At 39.4% G+C, this 19,687-nt stretch overlaps 2 protein-coding genes and 2 long non-coding RNA genes across 17 annotated transcripts in view; 2 read left to right on the forward strand and 2 right to left on the reverse strand.

The window, feature by feature from the left end:
* Positions 1-1,773, reverse strand: part of LOC117664556 (uncharacterized) — a 39,645-nt gene extending 37,872 nt beyond the window's left edge. Inside the window, exon 1 of the long non-coding RNA XR_015733789.1 lies at positions 1,683-1,773. This is a non-coding gene — a long non-coding RNA (uncharacterized LOC117664556). The remainder of the gene's footprint in view (positions 1-1,682) is intronic.
* HOXB3 (homeobox B3) overlaps positions 1-19,687 on the forward strand; it is a 79,598-nt gene that overhangs the window by 33,793 nt on the left and 26,118 nt on the right. For 9 of the 14 annotated variants that reach the window (XM_034415536.3, XM_034415531.3, XM_087892061.1 and 6 more), the window contains exon 2: positions 7,651-7,850. The gene's annotated coding sequence lies outside the window, so the exon portion shown is untranslated. Of the gene's footprint in view, positions 1-7,650; positions 7,851-13,742; positions 13,844-15,844; positions 16,192-19,687 lie in introns of those variants that run through there. The other 5 variants (XM_087892065.1, XM_034415541.3, XM_034415539.3 and 2 more) reach the window with 3 other exon arrangements.
* Positions 142-5,307, forward strand: HOXB4 (homeobox B4). Its single transcript, XM_034415548.3, has 2 exons — positions 142-2,007; positions 3,627-5,307. Exons 1-2 carry the CDS (start codon positions 1,599-1,601, stop codon positions 3,950-3,952), a joined length of 735 nt encoding a protein of 244 aa, XP_034271439.1. The 5' UTR covers positions 142-1,598; the 3' UTR covers positions 3,953-5,307.
* On the reverse strand, positions 7,124-15,832 carry LOC148114080 (uncharacterized). Its single transcript, XR_015733791.1, has 2 exons — positions 15,383-15,832; positions 7,124-9,350 (listed from the first exon to the last, which is right to left on the reverse strand). It is a non-coding gene; the product is annotated as an uncharacterized LOC148114080 (long non-coding RNA).

The raw sequence follows: 19,687 nt of genomic DNA on the forward strand, positions 1-19,687 counted from the left end.
TTTTCTCCCTTTTTGGCAAAGGAGAAGGTCTCTCTGTCTTCTGTATGTACCCTGTAGATCCGAATTTGTGTAAAAGAAGCTGTCTCACAAATTCGCATCTAGGGGAATATGTAGTTGACACAAACCCTACGGAGCGGAGCCCAGCCTTAAAGAAAGAAGAAGGAGAGAAAGAAAGGAGAATAAATCGTTAAAGACATTTGTTTCTTAAGAAGATTTTTCCTTTTTTGTGTGTGTGGCCATTGGTGCACCTTCTTCGGTGAGGTTTTACATACATACATGTGTATACATATATACACATTTGTATATTTAAATATAAATTTATAATTTAAATTTATACAGTTATATAAATAGCACCTATCTTAGGTGTTTCCCCCCACTTTTTATTATCTAAAGTTTTTAATTTTTTTCCTATTGCATTGAAAGCTTATTGGGAAAGAAATCACAGTAGAAGGAACAGATCCCTGCCCCATGGAGTTTACAAAAGGAAAATGGGGCAACGCGGTATAATGAAAAGGGACACTCAGGATATGTGTGGGTTAGGGTATGTTTGTCGGTATACATACAAACACGCATGTACGTGCATTTGTTGTATATAGAAACCCTGTAACCTCTTTCTATACTTTTAAAAAAGCGGATTTGTTCAGTTAATGCCCATCACAATCTGATTAGTCCCAATTCTCTCTTCTTCTGCTTAAGGTTTATACGATTTTTATCTTGTAAACATGGGAAAGAGAACCAGTTTAAACCAGAATCTAGCTGTCATTTAAAGGATGGGTAACTCGAATTGGTTAATGATGTTTCTATCGATCCCAAATAACCTCTATCTATCTTTGCCACTGGTTTGACTCGCTCACAAAATTTAAGTAGAGGCAAGAAAATGAATATCTTACAAACCCATAGACCCCGTTCTTTTCACTCGTTTCATATTTGTTCTCAACAAACTTCCTTATTTGATTTTTAAAATTGATTTTAAATGAATCGAGGAGACGAAGAGACATTGGATGTATTGAGTTTTGACAAAATATCTGCGGACAAATCGGGCAGGAATGGGAGTTTAGGATTTTGTGCCTTCCTGATTTTGGAGAGATTATGGAATATCCGATTTTGATGTGTGTGTGTGAAATTAAAATATTACTATCGTTTTTAAAATATCAAAAAGGAATGCAGAGTGCCGATTATTCGTACCGCAGTGCAGAATCCTATTTATATCCCAATATATTTTACAGATAAAATAAATCCAACTGACTTCAAAGCAACTTGCTTTCAAGTTGAATGCGAGGTGGTAAACGGAAAGGCTAAAAGTGCGCCCCCACCCTTTCCTCCTCCTTGATTATTTCCTTATCCGGGAATCCCAGGCTACCCCTCCATTGGTTCATGGGGTCACATGGAGAGCTAACTTTGTTCAGTTGACGGCAAAAGTAGGAGGGCTCTGCGAAACAGGAAAACGAGAAGGGGAGGGGAAGGAAGGGCGAAGGGGGAAAAGGGGAGGGGGGCGAAGAAATAGGAATAAATTTTAGTATATTTTTGGGGTGTGCGTGTGTGTGAGTGAGCGAGAGTGTGCGTGCCGGCGCGCGCGCGCTCTTGCAATTCCAAAATTAATGGCCATGAGTTCTTTCTTGATCAACTCCAACTATGTGGACCCCAAATTCCCACCATGCGAAGAATATTCCCAGCACGATTACCTTCCCAGTCATACTCCGGAATATTTCAGCGGCCAGAGGCGACAGGAGAACTCTTTCCAACACGAGGCGTTGTACCCAGCGCGGTCCGCCTGTAACCAACCATCCTATCCTCCATGTCAGGGCTCTGGGCACCAGCCACCGGTCCTCTCCCCCAGGAGCCAACATGCTCCGGCTGGACTTCAGAACCATCTCTCCGAACCAAATCATACTTGCGAATCCATCACGCCAAGCCCACCGCCTTCCTGTAGCCAAAACTCTCTCAACCAAAGCCCTGGCAAAGAGCCGGTAGTTTATCCTTGGATGAAGAAGGTTCATGTTAGCACGGGTAAGTGAACCTTAAAGAGCTGTTCGCTTTATACTAACCTGCACCTCAAAGTCTCGTTGGGAAGAGAGGGAAAAAAGGCTTATTGCCCCCGTTGTAAAAGAACCATTCCCCTTGGAGATTTATGGTCTCCCTGTTTGCAGAGCGCTATAATTACATCCTCCATAAATTTTTATTGCTCTTCTTGGCCAACTGCCTTTGAAGTCCCTGTTAACATCCTTCTCCAGAATCTCTTTCTTCCTTTCCTTTCCTTTCCTTTCCTTTCCTTTCCTTTCCTTTCCTTTCCTTTCCTTTCCTTTCCTTTCCTTTCCTTTCCTTTCCTTTCATTCTTTCCACTGGAAAAATTTTGATGTGTGGGATTTTTAAAAGCTCAATTTGTACGTTTCTTTTCCCCCGAATCCCTCTCTTGAAAAGCCTCTCTCTTGACGGTTTTTCACAACCTCTTTTCAGAGCATTGAAGGTGGCTATATAGAGGAATTAGAGAAAAGACGATTTAGTATGAAAGAGTGTGTTACATGCCAGCAGAAACTTTATAGAACTTTGGGGTGCCCACTTAACTCTTCGGTACACGTGGATGAATATTATTTTGCTCTGGGGCACTTAAATTGCTGCCCCTGAGCTTATTAATGCTTGTTCACTGTGAGTGTTTTCGAGGTACTTATGCTGGTTATCAGTCCAATAAGACGAGATTTAACTGCACTCTACATTTCACTCCTATCTTTGATGGATTCGTTATGAGATAGTCGGCACGTGTAAATAGGGGCCTCTTTCTCTGATTTCTGCTTATAATTGCTGATAAATTTAAAAGTGGCCTGCTATCCATAATTTAAGGAAGAGAGTCTGCTGTCACTCTTTCTCAGCAGTGATACCAAACACTCTAACAATAGTAAATTAATGGATTTATTATAGATTAACTTTAAAGCCTTGTTGTTTAACTGCTTTGAAGAACTCAGCTACCCTGCTTTAGGGTGGGAATGAAGTGAAGTTTTTAAATTGCAGGATATATAAATTTTAAGGCTGTGCAAGGACGGAGGAAGAGGGGAGGTTCCAGTCTTTAATAGAGGAATTCAATGCCTCTATTAAAGGCGTTGAACTCCAGGAAGACAAAAAAATAAAAAATAGAATGATCGAACAGATATTCTACTTAAAAAATTCCAATTAAGCCTGTGATTCGTTCTCTGCACACACCCACACCCACGGATGTATTTCTGTAATCCTATCCTGCGTGGATTTATTCAAAAGTAAACTGTACTAAATGTAATGGGATGTGTCTAGTGGGCCGATAGAAATCTGAGTCTAGAATACCATCCTAGATATGTCAGTATGGCCCCGAGAGAAAGAAAGGAAGGAAGGAAGGAAGGAAGGAAGGAAGGAAGGAAGGAAGGAAGGAAGGAAGGAAGGAAGGAAGGATTCAAAATCTTGAGTAGGTTTGGGGCGGGGGACCTGCGGTTTGCGATTTGTTTTTGTGGTCTGCTTGACTATCACTTGCAAAAGATTGAGGGCAGCGAAGACCGTTCTTGTTTTGTTTTAAAGAGGCAGAAGAGTAACCTTCACACTCCCCCATTCCGCCCTTGTTCTTTTCTCCTCCCTCCTCCCCGCTTCTTTTGTGCCTCTTCTTCCAGTCAACCCCAACTACACCGGAGGGGAGCCCAAGCGCTCCAGGACAGCCTACACGCGGCAGCAAGTGCTGGAGCTGGAGAAAGAATTTCACTACAATCGCTACCTCACCCGGAGGCGAAGGGTGGAAATCGCTCACTCCCTTTGCCTGTCCGAGCGCCAGATCAAGATATGGTTTCAAAACCGGCGGATGAAATGGAAAAAAGACCACAAGTTACCCAATACTAAGATCCGGTCAAATGCTGCTGCCAACCTGCCGGTGCCAGGCGGAGCAGGAGGCCCTCAGGACCGAACCAATGGGCCGACCCCGAAACCCACCCCCAGCCTATAACCATCCTTGAGCGCAACCTGAGGGTGTGTGTGTGTGTGTTTGGGCGCGCGCACGCCTGTGCGCGCACGTGTGTGTGTGTGTGTGTGTGTGTGTAGGCGCGCGCGTGTGTTTGTGTGTGTGTGTGTGTGTGTGTGTGTTGGGGGGCGGGGTGTATATGAATGCGTGTGCTAAGAAGTGATTATGGAACGGAAGGTCGCTTTGTGGCTTTACTGTTCCCTGGGAAGAAAGATGGGGGCCATTGGGGATAGGGAGGGAGGTGGGTGGGATCACTATTTATACGAGGAAGAGGAAACAAAGGAGTAGGGGGGTGGTTTCTCACTGGCCGGGTTGTGTTTGGGGGTAGTTTCTCTGTTCTACTGTATAGGAGGTAGGGGTTTCCAGATTTGGCTAAGATGGATCCCTTCTTCATCCTTAATCAAGCCAAACTCGGGCCCATTTGTCATGTTTACTCTCCCGTACAAACGAAGGACCTTATGCCAGCCATTAGCTCGACAGCCAGAGTCATCTTTAATAAATGAGGCTTGGTTTCACCTAAGGAGGACTGGACTCTCTCTCTCCCTCCCTCTTCATCTTCCTTTCTTTCTGTCTCCTCTTTCGCACCCCATCCTTATTACTCCCTCTGCCCCCCCCCATCCATCCTCACCTACCACACTACCCATCCTACAGACAGAGGGCTGATCAAGACTACAGAAAGCTGTTTTAATGCAGTTATGGATGGAGGGAAGATTAGAAGTGGGGAGAGGGGGTAGGAGAGTGACATTTCCACAAACTCTCTAAGGATATAATTGGCTGGTGAATGTAGTAAGGAAAGAACCCAAAATGAACAAACAAAACGAGAAGAGCAACAAAAAATGGGGAGGGGGTCTTGAAATAATAAAGCCATTAAAAATGGGGGCTTCTTTGGGTTAATTACATAACGTGGGAAACATGGAAAGCCAAGAGTGCTGTGCATTTCAGTCCATAAAGTTGATTATAAGGCCATCTGCGTTCCAGTAGCCATTAAAATTGGAGGGGGGGCTTATAAATAAGGGCGCCCCTCTGGTGTCTTTATACCCGATTTTGGACCAAATAATGTATGCATAAGATGGGACTTCAGGGAATTCCCCTGGGAAGTGAAGGGAAGACATATATATGACCTCTGTACCTTCCCTGCATCCTTTTTTCACAGGCACAAATCCTTTCTTCCCTTCCCTCTAAGACATTCCAAAATGAGGTGATGCCACAGAACTCTGTGGAGGGAGAGAAGATGCCTCCTTCTTTTGCTTTTGTATAATTACTTCTTGCTGTTTTGTGTGATATCCATGCAAACATGTATATAGAATACCACAAAATAAAACATTTTATTGTGAACACGACTCTGCGTTTTTAGAATCTGTTAACAGCAGCTAGAATACTGATAGGGTTCCTTTGTTGTGATTGTTCACCTCCGCACTCAGTGTAAATTCCACCACTTTTGGATTGTAGCAGATTTTAACTGTCAATTTTAAAACCTAAACTTCTCTGACAAATGAAAAATGCTTGACCATAGGCTATACTTTCCTTTACTACAGCTCAGGCTTAGAAGGAATGATTTATTTTGTAAGTATGCATCAGAGTGGTTACATTTTGACTTTTAAACTGGTTCAAAAAAATACCACAGTATTAGATTTCTACCTGATAACTGATACTTAGAGGGCAGACTTACATTCTCCATGAAATTTATCCCTTCCCTCCACCCCCCCTTTTTTTTGTAAAAAAGCTACCTTCTTTAAGGTATTTACTGCATTTTATGATCATAATTTTTGCACAGATGTTTCTTGGTGTTTGCAGGTTTTTCTGTGTATTTTTATATTACAAAGGAGCCAGCCACTGCAATAGCTCAAACTCTGACAAGCAAATAGATAATCAAGAAGACAAATGACTTCTTTTGTGCTCCATAGCTCTTGTATTAATTTTCATTTTCTTTCCCATATAAAGTATCGAAAATACTGTTTAGGATGAAATAGCATTCCACTTCCAAGTTACAAACTCTGTGTGAGTGTTGTGTTTATGTGGGTGGATGGTGGTGATACAAGCTAGTGTAAAGAAAACTCTTAAATTCTTCTTAAAAGAGAGAGGGTAGAGAGAGAGAGAACACACAGAGTTATACCATTAATGTAGGTCCTAATTTATTTGATCATGTAGGTAGAATTCATCCAGAAATTCTCTACCAGAAGACCTGTAAAAATGAAGGTCACATTCATTTTAATGGAGTTTGTGCAAGAGAAATTCCGCTTGCTTTCTACCCTGAGAAATGCCTCAGAGAAAGTAATTTCCATGGGAGAGTTAACTATTCTATAACCTTCCTTTAGGCTATATTTTTTTATCCATTATTCAAACTGAGTGTTATTTTACTGCTTTATTGTATTATCAAAACATGCATCTCAGTAGGATTTATTCATAGTCCACATGTCTATTTTTAATTTAATTTTAATAGGTTGGATCCAAACTTGGTCATGCTTAGAGCAGATCAACTGAAATCAATGAGACTTAAACAACTCCTAACAAGCAGATCCCATTAGTTTCACAGAATCTACTATAATTGTATTGCCCATCTTTCATGTGACAGATAGACAGATAAATAAATAAATATTATATCAAAGTTGAAGCAAAAATTCCTGACCTCATGAGAATTTTGTTATATTTAAAGTCATTTAATTCTATGATAGCTCAGTTAATAATTGCAAACTTAAGTCTCATTGATTTTGGTGAGACTACTCTTAATGAAATTAAAATGGGTCAAGCCATACCCTCAATTAATCCTTTACTAAGAAATTTGAGATTGTTAAACACTGTGCACTGTCCAGTTAACCCACTGCTTTTTAATAGAACTACAACTCGAAAAACAGCCATAATGCTGTGAATCATGTACACCACCCAGGGTCATTCTGTGTGTGAGATGGAGCATTTCTAAATTTTATATATAAATAAAATAAATAAATAAACCTGCAACAGATCCTTTGTTATGGAAATCAATGGGACTAACTTATAAGTAAATATGGTGTCTCCAGGATGTCTTGGGACAGTTATATATGCATTAACAGAGTGAAGCACATGCACCATGCACCTACAGATAAGAGAATTTGTTTATAACAACACATTTAATTAACCCCCCCTCATTTCTTATGGATTAATACTTGAGGAAAATGTCAGTTCAAGTATTTGGTAGATTTTTTATTGTTTATGGAATATTCAGAACACATCTGGTGAAGACAGGCTTGAGGAAGGTTAAAAAAAATATATAATTGTATTCCATACTGATTTCATATTATAGCCATACTGAAGTGGAGCAAATGTTTTGTAAGCAATATTACGACCCCCACCCCCATCCCTGACTCCCCAGGACTGGTGGTAGCTAGACCACATTGTTTTAATTTCTCTTGATTCTGTGATGCTGGATGGGTTCTCTTCAATGTTTAGGGCTATCACAAGTCCTTCTCCCTTCTACCTTCCCCAAACAAAACTTTAAAGCATATACTGGTAAGAATGCAGCTCCTATAGAATCAAATCAAAGCTGGAGAGTGTGAATAGATTTTAGGGTGGGGATTTCTATAGCCTCCAAAAGTTCACAGGCATTGAAAGCAGACAGGAGCTGAGAAAAATGTGAGAATTATGCGGGAAAAATCATTAATCATTTCTTTTCTTCAAATACTTATCCTTTTCCTATTGTTATTCAACAGCAAACCTCTACAGACCTTCTGTTGGGAAAAAAAGAGAGCACCCGGGAGCCTTGAATCTTTTAAGATATCTTCCAGGAGATAATATTCTCTGAAATATACATTAAAAATTGAGCACATTTTATTTTAATGGAAGACTTGACTTCAAATATGAATATGACCAGCTTTAAACATCTGGAAAAAAATCCTGTGAAGCTAAAAAGGTAATATATGTAAAATAATATACCTATATATAGAATTATTTTAAAGCTTGGGTTGTTCTTTTGGAACTGCATATTGCTTGGGTTTTAAGAATGAAAGGGGGCAGAGACAATGTCAAATGTCTTCTCTTAAAATTGTGTCCTGTGAAGTAAAGAAGCTGGATTCTATGTCGACTTGTTCATTCCAAAGCAATGGCCTCCGAGTACTATGGTCTTACTTTTCCGTAAGTGTTTTCATAGAATTTGCAGTTCTGGATGAAGGCAGTTTTTATTTTCACCAAAAGAACAAAGAAAAAAATACAGTTAATTTAATTTGTTTCCTGATTATGTGAGATCTCTAGAATTTAGTTTTCTGTGCAAGGTTTATTTTGTTTTAATACAGTTTTCTTGATTTTGGTAGAGCTGATAACACAGAAGGCATCAGAATTAAGAAGCTCCCTGTTTTTATTTCTCTATAGATTTTGTGCTTCCTATAATTTTTTTTCCAGTTATAAGATCATACACTTCATAATTGCAATTTGGAGAAAGGAGGCGCAGCTAGTAAATTGCTTCTAAAATGCATGTGTCTGGTATGTTTTATATGAAGTTTTTAACATTTGTTGGAAGAGACATGAGCGATAGATTTTGCCTATCTATCTACCCATCCATCATCTATCTATCTATCTATCTATCTATCTATCTATCTATCTATCTATATCTATCCATCCATCCATCTCTATCTATCTATCTATCTATCTATCTATCTATCTATCTATCTATCTATCTATCCATCCATCCATCCATCCATCTCTATCTATCTATCTATCTATCTATCTATCTATCTATCATCTATCATCTATCCATGTGCATTTCAAGGTGGAGGACTTATATTAAACAAACACAGTTAAAATTTGACCCTGGTGAGCTGCGGAGTGAGTGCTGAGTTCATCCAAGGGACACATTTTCTGAATGATTAGCCCGGTATTGCAACTACAGAATGACCTCTCCAAACCCCTTGACCTTTTCAGGACTGGACATTGTGCCAAATAGTATGGCTCACACAGAAGCAGGGGTAGGTTAAATCAAACTCTGGAGATCAACCTGAAAACTCTCAGCAAAAACAGCCATTTCACAACACCTTTCCCACCCCCAGATTTCCTTCTGCTTCTTGTAGATCTTGTTAATTTTTCTGTAGTTGAATTATGTTGTCTGAAGGGTTTTTTTTGGTAGATTTTGCTGCTGGGGGCAGAATTCCAAGATAAGTCCTCCTTCACAATGAATGGGAGTTGTGGAAAAGTTAGGTTGGTTTGATTGATGGCAATTAATTTAATATGCTCTTATCTTACTTTGGTCTACTTGAATTTAATTATGAATAGAGACAATTTCTCTGTCCCAAAGTACCTGGATATTACTTTGTCATCATCAGATGTGGCAACAAGAATCACAGTGATGGTTGTAGAAGTAGCAATATTGTGGCTTTCCCTTGCTTCTCAGTTGGGTTGATTCTTTCACTTTTTTTCTTCCCTGCAAGAACAACAGACAGCATTTGATGACTGGATGTCTTTCATAACCCCCTTAAGGTTTGCCAACAAGAATGTAGAGGGAAGGTTTTTATCCTTCTCTCACTGTCTTCCTCATCCTTTTTGAGAAAGATTATCTCCAATACTTCACAAATGTTTTAACAACTCATTCTGTCTCTCCTGCCTGAAAAAGCTTTGGTGGTCCAGAGTTTGATAAATATATTTCTTGACTACTGAAGATAGCCAGGAGACTAGAATGGCAGTCTTACCATATTTTGTCTTTATTTCCCAATTTGATGTCCATTTTTCTCTGTTCCTTTTCTTTCCTTTCTTTTTCTTCTCTAATGAAATTGTGGAATGTCAGTTCAGAAATGCTTGTAAATGCTTGGAGATTTTACAAAATTTTGTAAAGAATTCAGGCATACATTCACCCATGAAATATAGCATCTTTATGTTGTTTCTGATACTCTAGCTATAAGGGAAAGTAGTAGAGGCACTTATTTTTCAAAGGAGTCTAAATAAATCAAATCAATGGATGATCTTAACCCTCCCAACCTGCAAGGCCAAGTGAGAGCTATAACTATGGAAATCCATGAAAGATTTGCCATAAAACATAAGACAGGCTGTAGACTAATCTTTGCCAATTGAGACTCCAAAATTGCTTTAAACTGGTCTAAGGCCATTTAAACCTATCTAAGTAAAAGGAAAGAAACTACAGGATTGCAGTCTGCACAGTTCCATCTAGGTACCTCAAAACCATGACCAAAATTGCTGCTTGCTTTGGGCTGCATAAAATGTTCTTTAAAGATTACCTACAAAGCTCCCTCCTCCTTCCATATCCCAAAGTTGGCATTCACAAGAAAAGCTAGCTTCCAGATAAGTAGTGATTAATAAAGGATTTTTTTTTTGCTGTATGCATTTTGTTGAATAGGGAAATAAAAAAAACAAAAACAAGAGAACCTCAGGCCAAATTCCAGATGTTTTGAAAGTACAAGTGATGGGAACTATAGCCCAAGACAGCTGGGGGATAGGCAATTGAGGCAAGCCAGAATATGTAGGAAAACTGATCGATGAGAGAGAGAACATATGTCCTCTACCCTCTCTCTCTCACACAACACACACACACAGAGTTCTGTTTGTCAGGCACATCTTATTCTTGTCTTTTGAAATACCATGAAAACTAGCTAGCGGGTGCCATGTGTAAAAATATGCCCTTGAATCCTCCAGAAGTGTTGGACTCCTGCCCTGTGCTTTGCTAATAGTTCTAGAAAGAAAACTTTCTAGATGCAGCCTACCAGTCTGGAGCCAAGAAGTTTTGGTGGTCAGGCCAAGGACACTGACTCACTCTCTCCCCTTTCTGCCATGTAGTGTAATTTCAGCCTCCCCGGGTGCTTTCACATGTTTTTTTTGTTTTTTTTTTTACTAAATTACTCTCTCCATTTACTTTGGAAATGATAGCTTAACACATTCAAAGGTGCATTCAAAGTTGGGAAATAAGAAAAAAGTTTGTGGGTGCCTGCACTCAACCCTGCTGCCTGTATGCATATATTTGCTTCAAACCAGGCTCAAAGCATGTATTTTCCCTTTCTTCAGATCTATGTCATGGTCCCTCCCTCCCTCCCTCCCTCTTTCTTTCTTTCTTTCTTTCTTTCTTTCTTTCTTTCTTTCTTTTTTCTTTCTTTCTTTCATAGGTCCTTTTTAAGGAGAGAGGAAGAAGTAGGTTGTTGAGGCTAGCCAGAGTGTGGGGTTTGGGAACATTCTCAGTTTGATCAGTAGCCCCCTTGACAGATTTATGATCCCCAATAAAACCAGTGTGTTTAAATTCGTAAATCAATCTGCCTTTCCCCCTATATAATGTTCATTTTATCTCCAGAGAGAGAAAAACCCTCTCGTTTCTCGCACCTACCAGGGTGAAGCAAAGACGCTTCCTTTCCTTTGAACTGTAAAAGACAGAAAGTCTTTTAAAATCAAAGTTGCTCTTTTTTAAAGAAAGACAGTGAGGGAGGGAGGGAGGAAGGAAGGAGGGAGAAGCAGATGGATTTTTTCTTCCTTCTTTGTACAAAGATTATAGAATCTTTTCTTGATTTTTCCTTGTTCTTTTTTATTTCTTATAAATAACTCTCCTTCCATCCCTTCCTCCCTTGCTCAGAAAGCTTGAAAATTCTATATTGTATACTGAGGTCAATTTAATTCTTTAAAATCCCTACTGCAGTTTTTTTTAATTAAAAAAAATGGTTACTTTTCAAATCAAAACTGGATTTCTCTTTGAATTTTACTTCCCACATCAAAATAAAATAGGATGAGAGACAATTGATATATTGATAGATTAGTAGAGGTGGATTAGGAATTACAATTGGCTACAACACTGATGTTTTTTGAATGTATGTTTGAGTGAAAACCACAATAATATTTAATAATATTGAATAAGCATATTTATATACATGGCAAAACCTTCTTGGACTAACATGTTTCTATGCAAATGAACTTTAAGGTCTTAGCCACACTTATAAGGAAGGGTTTCATGATCCAGCCATTATTTTCTATATTCTTTCAACCTGAATATTGCATTCTAAAAAAACCCCAAAAAACAATGCCTATTTATGACTCAAAATCAAGCAACCAACTCCCTCTCTTCCATTGTCAGCACCAGACTTGCTTCAGTAGAACCAGTGATGGTAGCCATCCTGAAAGGTTGAATACCTCATGCTTTTCATGATCCTTTTGTTACACAGATCTTAAGACCAAAGTGTTTTCTCAATCTTTTATTAAGTCCTGCATAAAATGCATTTCACTTTCAGAGAATTACTGCAGGTTACCATTGTCAAAAGCATTTACCAACCAAACAGAAAATGGAACTCAGTTGTTAAAGTATCATTTGTGTGTTCATCACAGACACATCTATGTGCATGCATGCACATGCATAAGCACACACACACACAGACAGAGAGAGACACAGATTTCTTTCTTTCTTTCTTGCAGAGAAAGTCCTTATTCCCCTCCCCCATCTCCTGCACCTTTGTTTGATTTGATTTTACTGTCTACTTACACCTCTAGTTTCCTGGCTGCTATCGAGCCTATTGTTTGGATAAAAGATATCATTATTGTCTTACCATCTGGAATAAGAGGGAAGGAGGGAATATTTTTTTAAAAAAATAATAACCTTGATCCTGTATAAAAGGGAACTGTCTTTTCTTGTATTTCTTATTATATACATAATACAACTGTTTTCAGACATTTGCACAAATACATAGGTATGCTTTAATATGGAGGATCATTTGTTCTATAGATTCTTCTAATAAATACAATTCCTGTTTGGGTTTAAACCTGTCCCTTCCAACTTGAACTCCCAAATTGTGTTTGGTTACAAGTGCAGTAATTCTCACCCTGACTGCTGAAAGCTAAATTAAATACTAATTTTCAGGCTTCCAACTCACGGAAGCTCATATTCTGTATAACTGATTATGGTCAGTTTGTACTTACTATTATGATTGTTGCTGTTATTATTTAATATTGACTTTGCTCTGGATATAGACAACAGATTAAATCCTTCTGGAATACTTAGTATTAGTGCTATAGCTACTGAGGAAAGGTAAGGGCACTCAGCATAGGTGAACATATAGAAAGAGAAAATGAGGAGAACAAAGGAATAAAAAATTAATAAAATAATGCAGGACAAAAAAAAGATATAAAGAAAGAAATTGAATATCTTTTTAAAAAGGTTTGTGAGCTCCTGAGAGTATTGAGCAAAAAGTATCTAAATGTGCATTTCCTTATCTGCTTAAATTTATGGATATGCTATTTGTAACATGTGTCTTTCTAATGAAGCCCTCCCATTGGTTTGCTAATGCTATATTCTCCCTCATATATTTCTACAAAACAATCGAACTAATGTGTATAAACAGAAATGCATACCTATGTATGAATGTACAGTATATTCATGTATATAGTGAAAGAAATGAGGCAAATGTATGTGTGTGTGTGTGTAGACAAAAGGACAACTTCAGCCTTCCAGGAGAAGGTCACAACGGCCCTTTCTCTGGCTAGGAAACGGGGGGGGGGATGTTGTAGGAGAGGGAGAGCTAGGGAAAGAGAACCCCATCCCTCCCCAAGTCATGTGATTCATTAAATAATTAATGCAGAGGTTGCAGAATAGATATGTATTCGTCAGGAAAATCGCAGACATGGACTCCTTGTGTCTGACGTGAAATTCAACTGTCCTTAAAAAAAATTTACCCCCTCCCTCCCTCTCTCTCTCTCTTTCTTGTACACAGACACACACACACAAACACAAAAGCGTATTCCAGAGGTGGGGGGAAAGGGAGAGAGAGAGAGAGAGAGAGAGAGAGAGAGAGAGAGAGAGAGAGAGAGAGAGAGGAAGTGTGTGTGAGAGAAAGAGAGAGAGAGAGGGAGGGAGAGAGAGAGAGGGAGAGAGAGAGAGAGCGCTGCAATAAAACATTTCTCAGGAAGCAAGAAGCCACGCCGAGGGCTGGACTTATTGTAAGTAGCGGGAGATCTCTTCTTGCCTCTCAGTCTGTATGTCCATGTAAATTTATTGTTTGTTATTAATGTTATTGTCGTAAAATGTGACAAATAGCCATCTTCATTTTCTCCCATTTCTCTTCACCCCGTGGTGGTGTGTATATTTATACCCATGTAGGCATTCATTGTGTGTGAGTGTGTGTGTGTGTGTGTGTGTGTGTGTGTGTGTGTGAGAGAGAGAGAGAGAGAGAGAGAGAGTATACATACACACATATCCTCAAACCTTTTCTTTTTGTCATTTCTCTCTCTCCCTTGATTTATTACAATAAACATGTCAGCAGCAACAGACCTTCTCCCATTGTGTGTGCGTGTGCGTGTGCGTGTCTTTGGGAGAGAGTTGTGTTGTTTATAGCACTGTCCGAGGTAAATCATTTCTCAAACGAAAATGATGTGTGATCTTTCAGAATTTCTCTCTTTCTCTCTCCCTCTCTCCTTCCTTCTCCCTCTCTCTCCCCCAGTTGATTATTTCAGACTATTTACTGTAATATATCAAAACCTAATGTGAAAACTGTATAGCTGGGAATCTTAAATTAAAGCAACTGTGATTACCAATTAAGAAGAGATTTGTATAAATTTTGAGCAATCCAGGAATTATGGAAAAATAACATTAAAGTACAGTTTGAAATCTTGGGGAGAGAAATTTTGTTTGCCAATTCTTAGAATTTTTTTTTTTTAAAAAAACACAAGATGGATCAGCGGGAGTGGGGGGGTGGGAGATAGGGGTTTGGCTGCCAGAGTTAAATTCTGTTATCTGTGCAAGAAGGACGAAGGGCCCAATCCATGGAGATGTTTGGTAATAAATGTCTCCGTTTACTTAAAAGTCTGGAGAAGATAGAAGTCCCTGTGGATTGTGCCTAAAGTGTTTTGAAAAATCTGACTTGAGAAATCAGACATAGGGTTTAAAGAACTCTTAATGTCAAATCTACAATTTATCCGGAAAGGACAATGGCAAACTAGCTGGGATGCAAAAATCTGCCTGAGTGTGAAATGTACCAAAACTTGCACCTAAAATAAGAGGTTGGGAAGGCTGGTTTAATATACTGGAATGAGCCGGATATATTTCTATGTGCGTGTGTGTGCGTTAATTCTTCATTCGAGGCTCCGGTAGAACAATAGACGGTCCCTTTCCAAATCCGCGGTAGAGACCCCGCGTTGAGACAACAATGGAAAACCCAGCATGAACTTTGTACCGGAGGCCTTCCCTTCTCCCTCGCCTCCAGTTTACAAATCATGTACTTGTTTCTGACAAGAATATTTTTTTCTCCCTTTATTTAAGGATATTTGCCCATAGGCGTATTCGTTTCTGGGCTGCGGAACAGCGATGCTCGGGACAGCACAGGACTCGTGTTCGGGACTCCTTAATAAGGCTGGCCTCTAAAATAATAAAGTGCTATAGCTTGGAGGATGGGGTGGGACTTTTCCTTGAAATCCCGAGGACTGGGCACTTGAACAGTAAACAGCTAAGGGGACTGAGGTCACCAACCTCTGCTCACTTACCTGAGAGAAAGATTCCTTAAATTTGCTAGGATTTCTTCCTGAACAGTCAATGCATACATATGCATTGTGAATGCAGGCGGTTGTTGTAGGCCTGATTCACTGGACTCAAGCAACCCCAAGCCTCCCGGATTGTTGCCGGCGAATTTTCTCTTGGCTTGCTTTCCTTTTCTTGGCTCTGTGGAAAGAAATTGAGGGGGTGGGGCGAGGGAGGGACTGCTGTAAAGCGCTTCTCCAGGCGCCATTGGCAGACAATGTATAGTCCTTGAAATCTCCGGCCAAAACAATCCTCGGCAGTTAATGCAGAGGGAAAAGCTGAAGAGCTCAAAAACTCCAAGCGAAGGTGGCCCTCCTTGAAATGCAGAAGTCCCAGAGCGAGGCTGGTCCAGCTCAGAGGGGAAAGTCGTAGAGCCCACCAGTGGCATTTCAGCTTGCTGGCTGACTCAAGGAGCTGGCCATTCCTCAAAGAGCTCAAACGGGGAAAGGTGAAAGTCAGACTGGGCGGAGTCCTTCAATGGGAAGTATGTTGCCACCATCACCAACAGTAACAACAACACCATGAGCAAGGCCAAGACTAGAAAGTCGGCCCGAGCAACTACTGGAAGGAAGAAGGAGAAAGCTGGCAGGCGAGGTTTGGAGGTTCCTCTGCCAGAACCCCGATTTGCTTTGCTCACCTATTGCCCTAATGATGCTCTTTTAGTCTTGTCTGCTAGGACAAGCCCCTAGATTAGGCCATTCGGTCAACCTGATGACTTCCATTAACCAGGAATAATGACAAGAAAGTATCTTCTTCCCCACCTTATTATTTCAAGGTAATATTTTGATTTGCGAATATGCAAGTGAGGTATAAAGGAAGGGAACTAAGAGAAAAATAAAGAAAAGCTATTTATGGTGCAATCCTATGCATGACTACTTAGAAACTGCTTTGTGAGACTTCCTTCAGTACAGTCCAATCTTGCTTGTAAGATAACAGTTCAGGTCTATTTTAAAAGTGCAAGTTTCTACAAAGTAATGTGATTTGACTAATTGCCCTTTCTAATTCTGCAGGAATTCTTGCATAATACACGGATCAAGTCCAGTTTCTCTCAGGGTTTTGGGGCATTTGACTTCTATTATGAAAAAGGAGAGGTGTGAATGGGCTCTAGAAGAATTGGGGTGATGAGAATGAGGGTTGAAACTGTTTTTCCTTCTGAGGTTCTTGCAGCAAATGGAAATCCAACCTCATCAAGCCTGGGAAACTTTAGAAAACACTTCAAAGAGTTTTTTTCTCATTTCCTTAGATTTGACTCCCAAGCGAAAACACACATTGATTTGGTTTATTTCCTGGGCTTAGGGCAAAAAATTCTCTGCTGGATTATGGCCAAAATATTTCTGAGATGGAAGCTAGGCAAATTTTGAAAAGGTGCAGAAGGTGCAGAAGATGCACAGTGCCTAGCACAAAATGAAGCAGCAAGGTGAATAACACAAACAGCCCTGGTAGGGATGTAGAGAGGTCAGTCCTTCCTCTTTTCTGTTCTTTCCAACACAACCATCCCCCACCTATAAATCTATTTCTTCTCCCCCCCCCATTCCTTTGTATCAGTTTTTCCTTCTGATATCATTTTCCTGGGGGAATCGACCTTGCCTCCTTTCCATCCCTCTCCTTTCCCATAAAAGCCTCACTGGGGTTTATTCTAACCTATATCTTTGTATTTGCTGGCCATCCTGCTTCATTAAATCATAACACATTTTCCTATTTGTGTTAATTATCGGTTTATTTATTGATTGGACACTATAATAACTTTGCTGCTGAAGTACTTTTCTGCAAACTGTAACAAAATCTGTAAAATCGTTATCATCTTCCTTTGTGTTATAGGTGCATACTTCTTTATTAGCTTGGTTGATCTCCAATACCCTGCTAAATTAGCACTACTGTTACAGAAGTTCAACATAGAAATGAGATATATACTATTTCACATACTTCCTAGTTTATTGATTACTTCTTCCATTGATGCATACAAGCAGACATCCACCTTTGTTGTTAGATTCAGAGTTCATTCCAAGTTTCTTTTTCTATCAACAGCACTTTAGAATTTTTCCATTAAACATAATTGAAAATAATCCTTCAGTGTAGGGGCTTCTTCCCTATGAATTGTTGTCCCCCCCCCCAAAGAGTAGGCTTAGGGAAGCATTCATTTCTTCCTCTCAATATTCTTTGAAAATTTGCAACCTTCATTTGGACAGGGTTACCTATGCAAGGTAACTTTCCTCTTAACTGTGGTCCAAAATAATAACCAAACTGAAACTAAATTGGCAGAGCAAAGCTACTAAAGAAAAACAATGTTTTCTTTGCAACATTTTAAAAATTCCTATTGGACTTCTTGGATTTTGTGTCTATAGAACATAGTTCCCCGGTTCTATATCCATTTAATTTTGAAGCAAGCCTCATTTAATATCCAAAGCATTTTTCCAACAGCTAAGATTACAATGCTTTACAGACTTATGCCCCACTGAGACAAATAGGCATATTTCTAACTATTTATACAGGATTACATTATAAGTGTTTTTGAAATCTCATCCTTAAGTTTAGTCACCATATTATAACAAAGGTAATTGTATTGAAATTCTTCTCCTGAATTATTTATAATCAGTATCTGTTTCTTAAATGCGAAGAACTAGGATAGCATACTTTCTTCTCCTAAGAACTGAATTAACAGTATAAGTGTATTTTAATAAACCAGCAATTTAAATAAATCTTCCTGCCCTCCTCCTAAACCACCTATTCTCAGTCATCCAGGTCATGGTTGTCCAAAGGTGCTTTTTCAAGAGGGAAATGGACTTTCTGGTTTTCTTTGAAGACATTTTGCTTCTCATCCAAGAAGTTTCTTCAGGTCCAAAGGTGCTTTTTAAAGAGGCAACTCTGAGCTGAAGAAGCTTCTTGGATGGCAAGCGAAATGTCTTCAAAGAAAAACCAGAAACTCCAGTTGTTTCTTGAAAAAGCACCTTTGGGACAATAGGGACTAAGATTCCTACTCAGTCTGTGTTTTTCAACTTTAATCTGTATGAAATTCAACCCCCAGAATTCCCCAGCCAACATACAGTACTTGTGGGGGAGTGGGGAATAGGAATTCTAGGAGTTGAAGTTTACATAGCTTAAAACTGCTGAAGTTGAGAACCATTGATCTAGATAAACTCGGGTCACAGCCTTCGTTCTTCAGCCTTAGTCTGAGAATAAAATAGGTCCTGTGCTGAGACATATGCCACCTATTGGGAGAAGCATTGGGACAAAAACACAATGTTAGAAACATATTAGCTTCTCAAAACATGGCAAATGTTTTTCTTTTGTTTCAATGTGTGATTTTCTATTATGTTAAAGAATCTTGAGTTTTATACTAAAATAATGTCAAGGGTAGGTAATCCAACAACAATTTGCCTTCTTGCCTGCTAACCTATGAAGAACAGTAGAATAACAGTAGAATAACAGAATAACAGAGCTGAAAGGGACTTTGGAGGTCGTCTAGTCCAACCCCCTGTTCAGATAGGAAGCCCTACTATTTCAGACAAATGGTTCTCCGGTCTATTCTTAAAAGCTTCCAGTGAGGGAGTTCCCACAACTTCTAGAGGCAAGTTGTTCCTCTGATTAATTGTTCTCATTGTTTAGGAAGTTTGTCCTCAGTTCTAGTTGCTTTCCTCCTTGATTAATCAGAATAAAGCTGATAGAGTAGGAAAATGTCTGAAACTCACTGCCTAAAAGGAAGAAGAGCTTGAGTAAGGGAGTTGTAGCAATAACATCTCTTTTAAGTTTCAATGGACATAAGCCACTTTCCAAATCCATAGGATATGATTCCTTTGAGATAATTTGCCAGAGATTCTAGCAATATGCACCTCAGTTTATTCCACTTGTTTCCAAAGCATATAAATATATTTTAAGGCCTTGGCAAAGTTGATCCATCAAATATTTCTGGATCACAGTACACCTTAAGGTAATCTTTCCCAACATACTAGAACACTCTACCATTAGCATCTGGAAATCTAGACTCTGGCTTAAGAAGAACTCCTGGGCTTCAGAGCCACACTAAACAAATCCAAACACAACCACAAGCCAGAATAAAGTGGAGAGAGCAGACATAGTTCATAGCTGACAGCTATAATTCTACCCGGTTCTCACTCTTTGTGTGCCCACAAACAGTTTTGTGGGCAAACTAAGAAACTCAGTAAGAGAAGCATTTTTCTGGTGATTGGTCTCTTAGAGACCAAGCAAACAAGGAGTAATTCCAAAATAAATACAGTAAAGTAATGCAGGGACTTCAGCATTAGATGCATTTGTGT

The sequence above is a fragment of the Pantherophis guttatus genome, chromosome 4 (assembly GCF_059756535.1).
Source record: "Pantherophis guttatus breed Tessera chromosome 4, ASM5975653v1, whole genome shotgun sequence".
Taxonomy (NCBI): Eukaryota; Metazoa; Chordata; class Lepidosauria; order Squamata; family Colubridae; genus Pantherophis; species Pantherophis guttatus.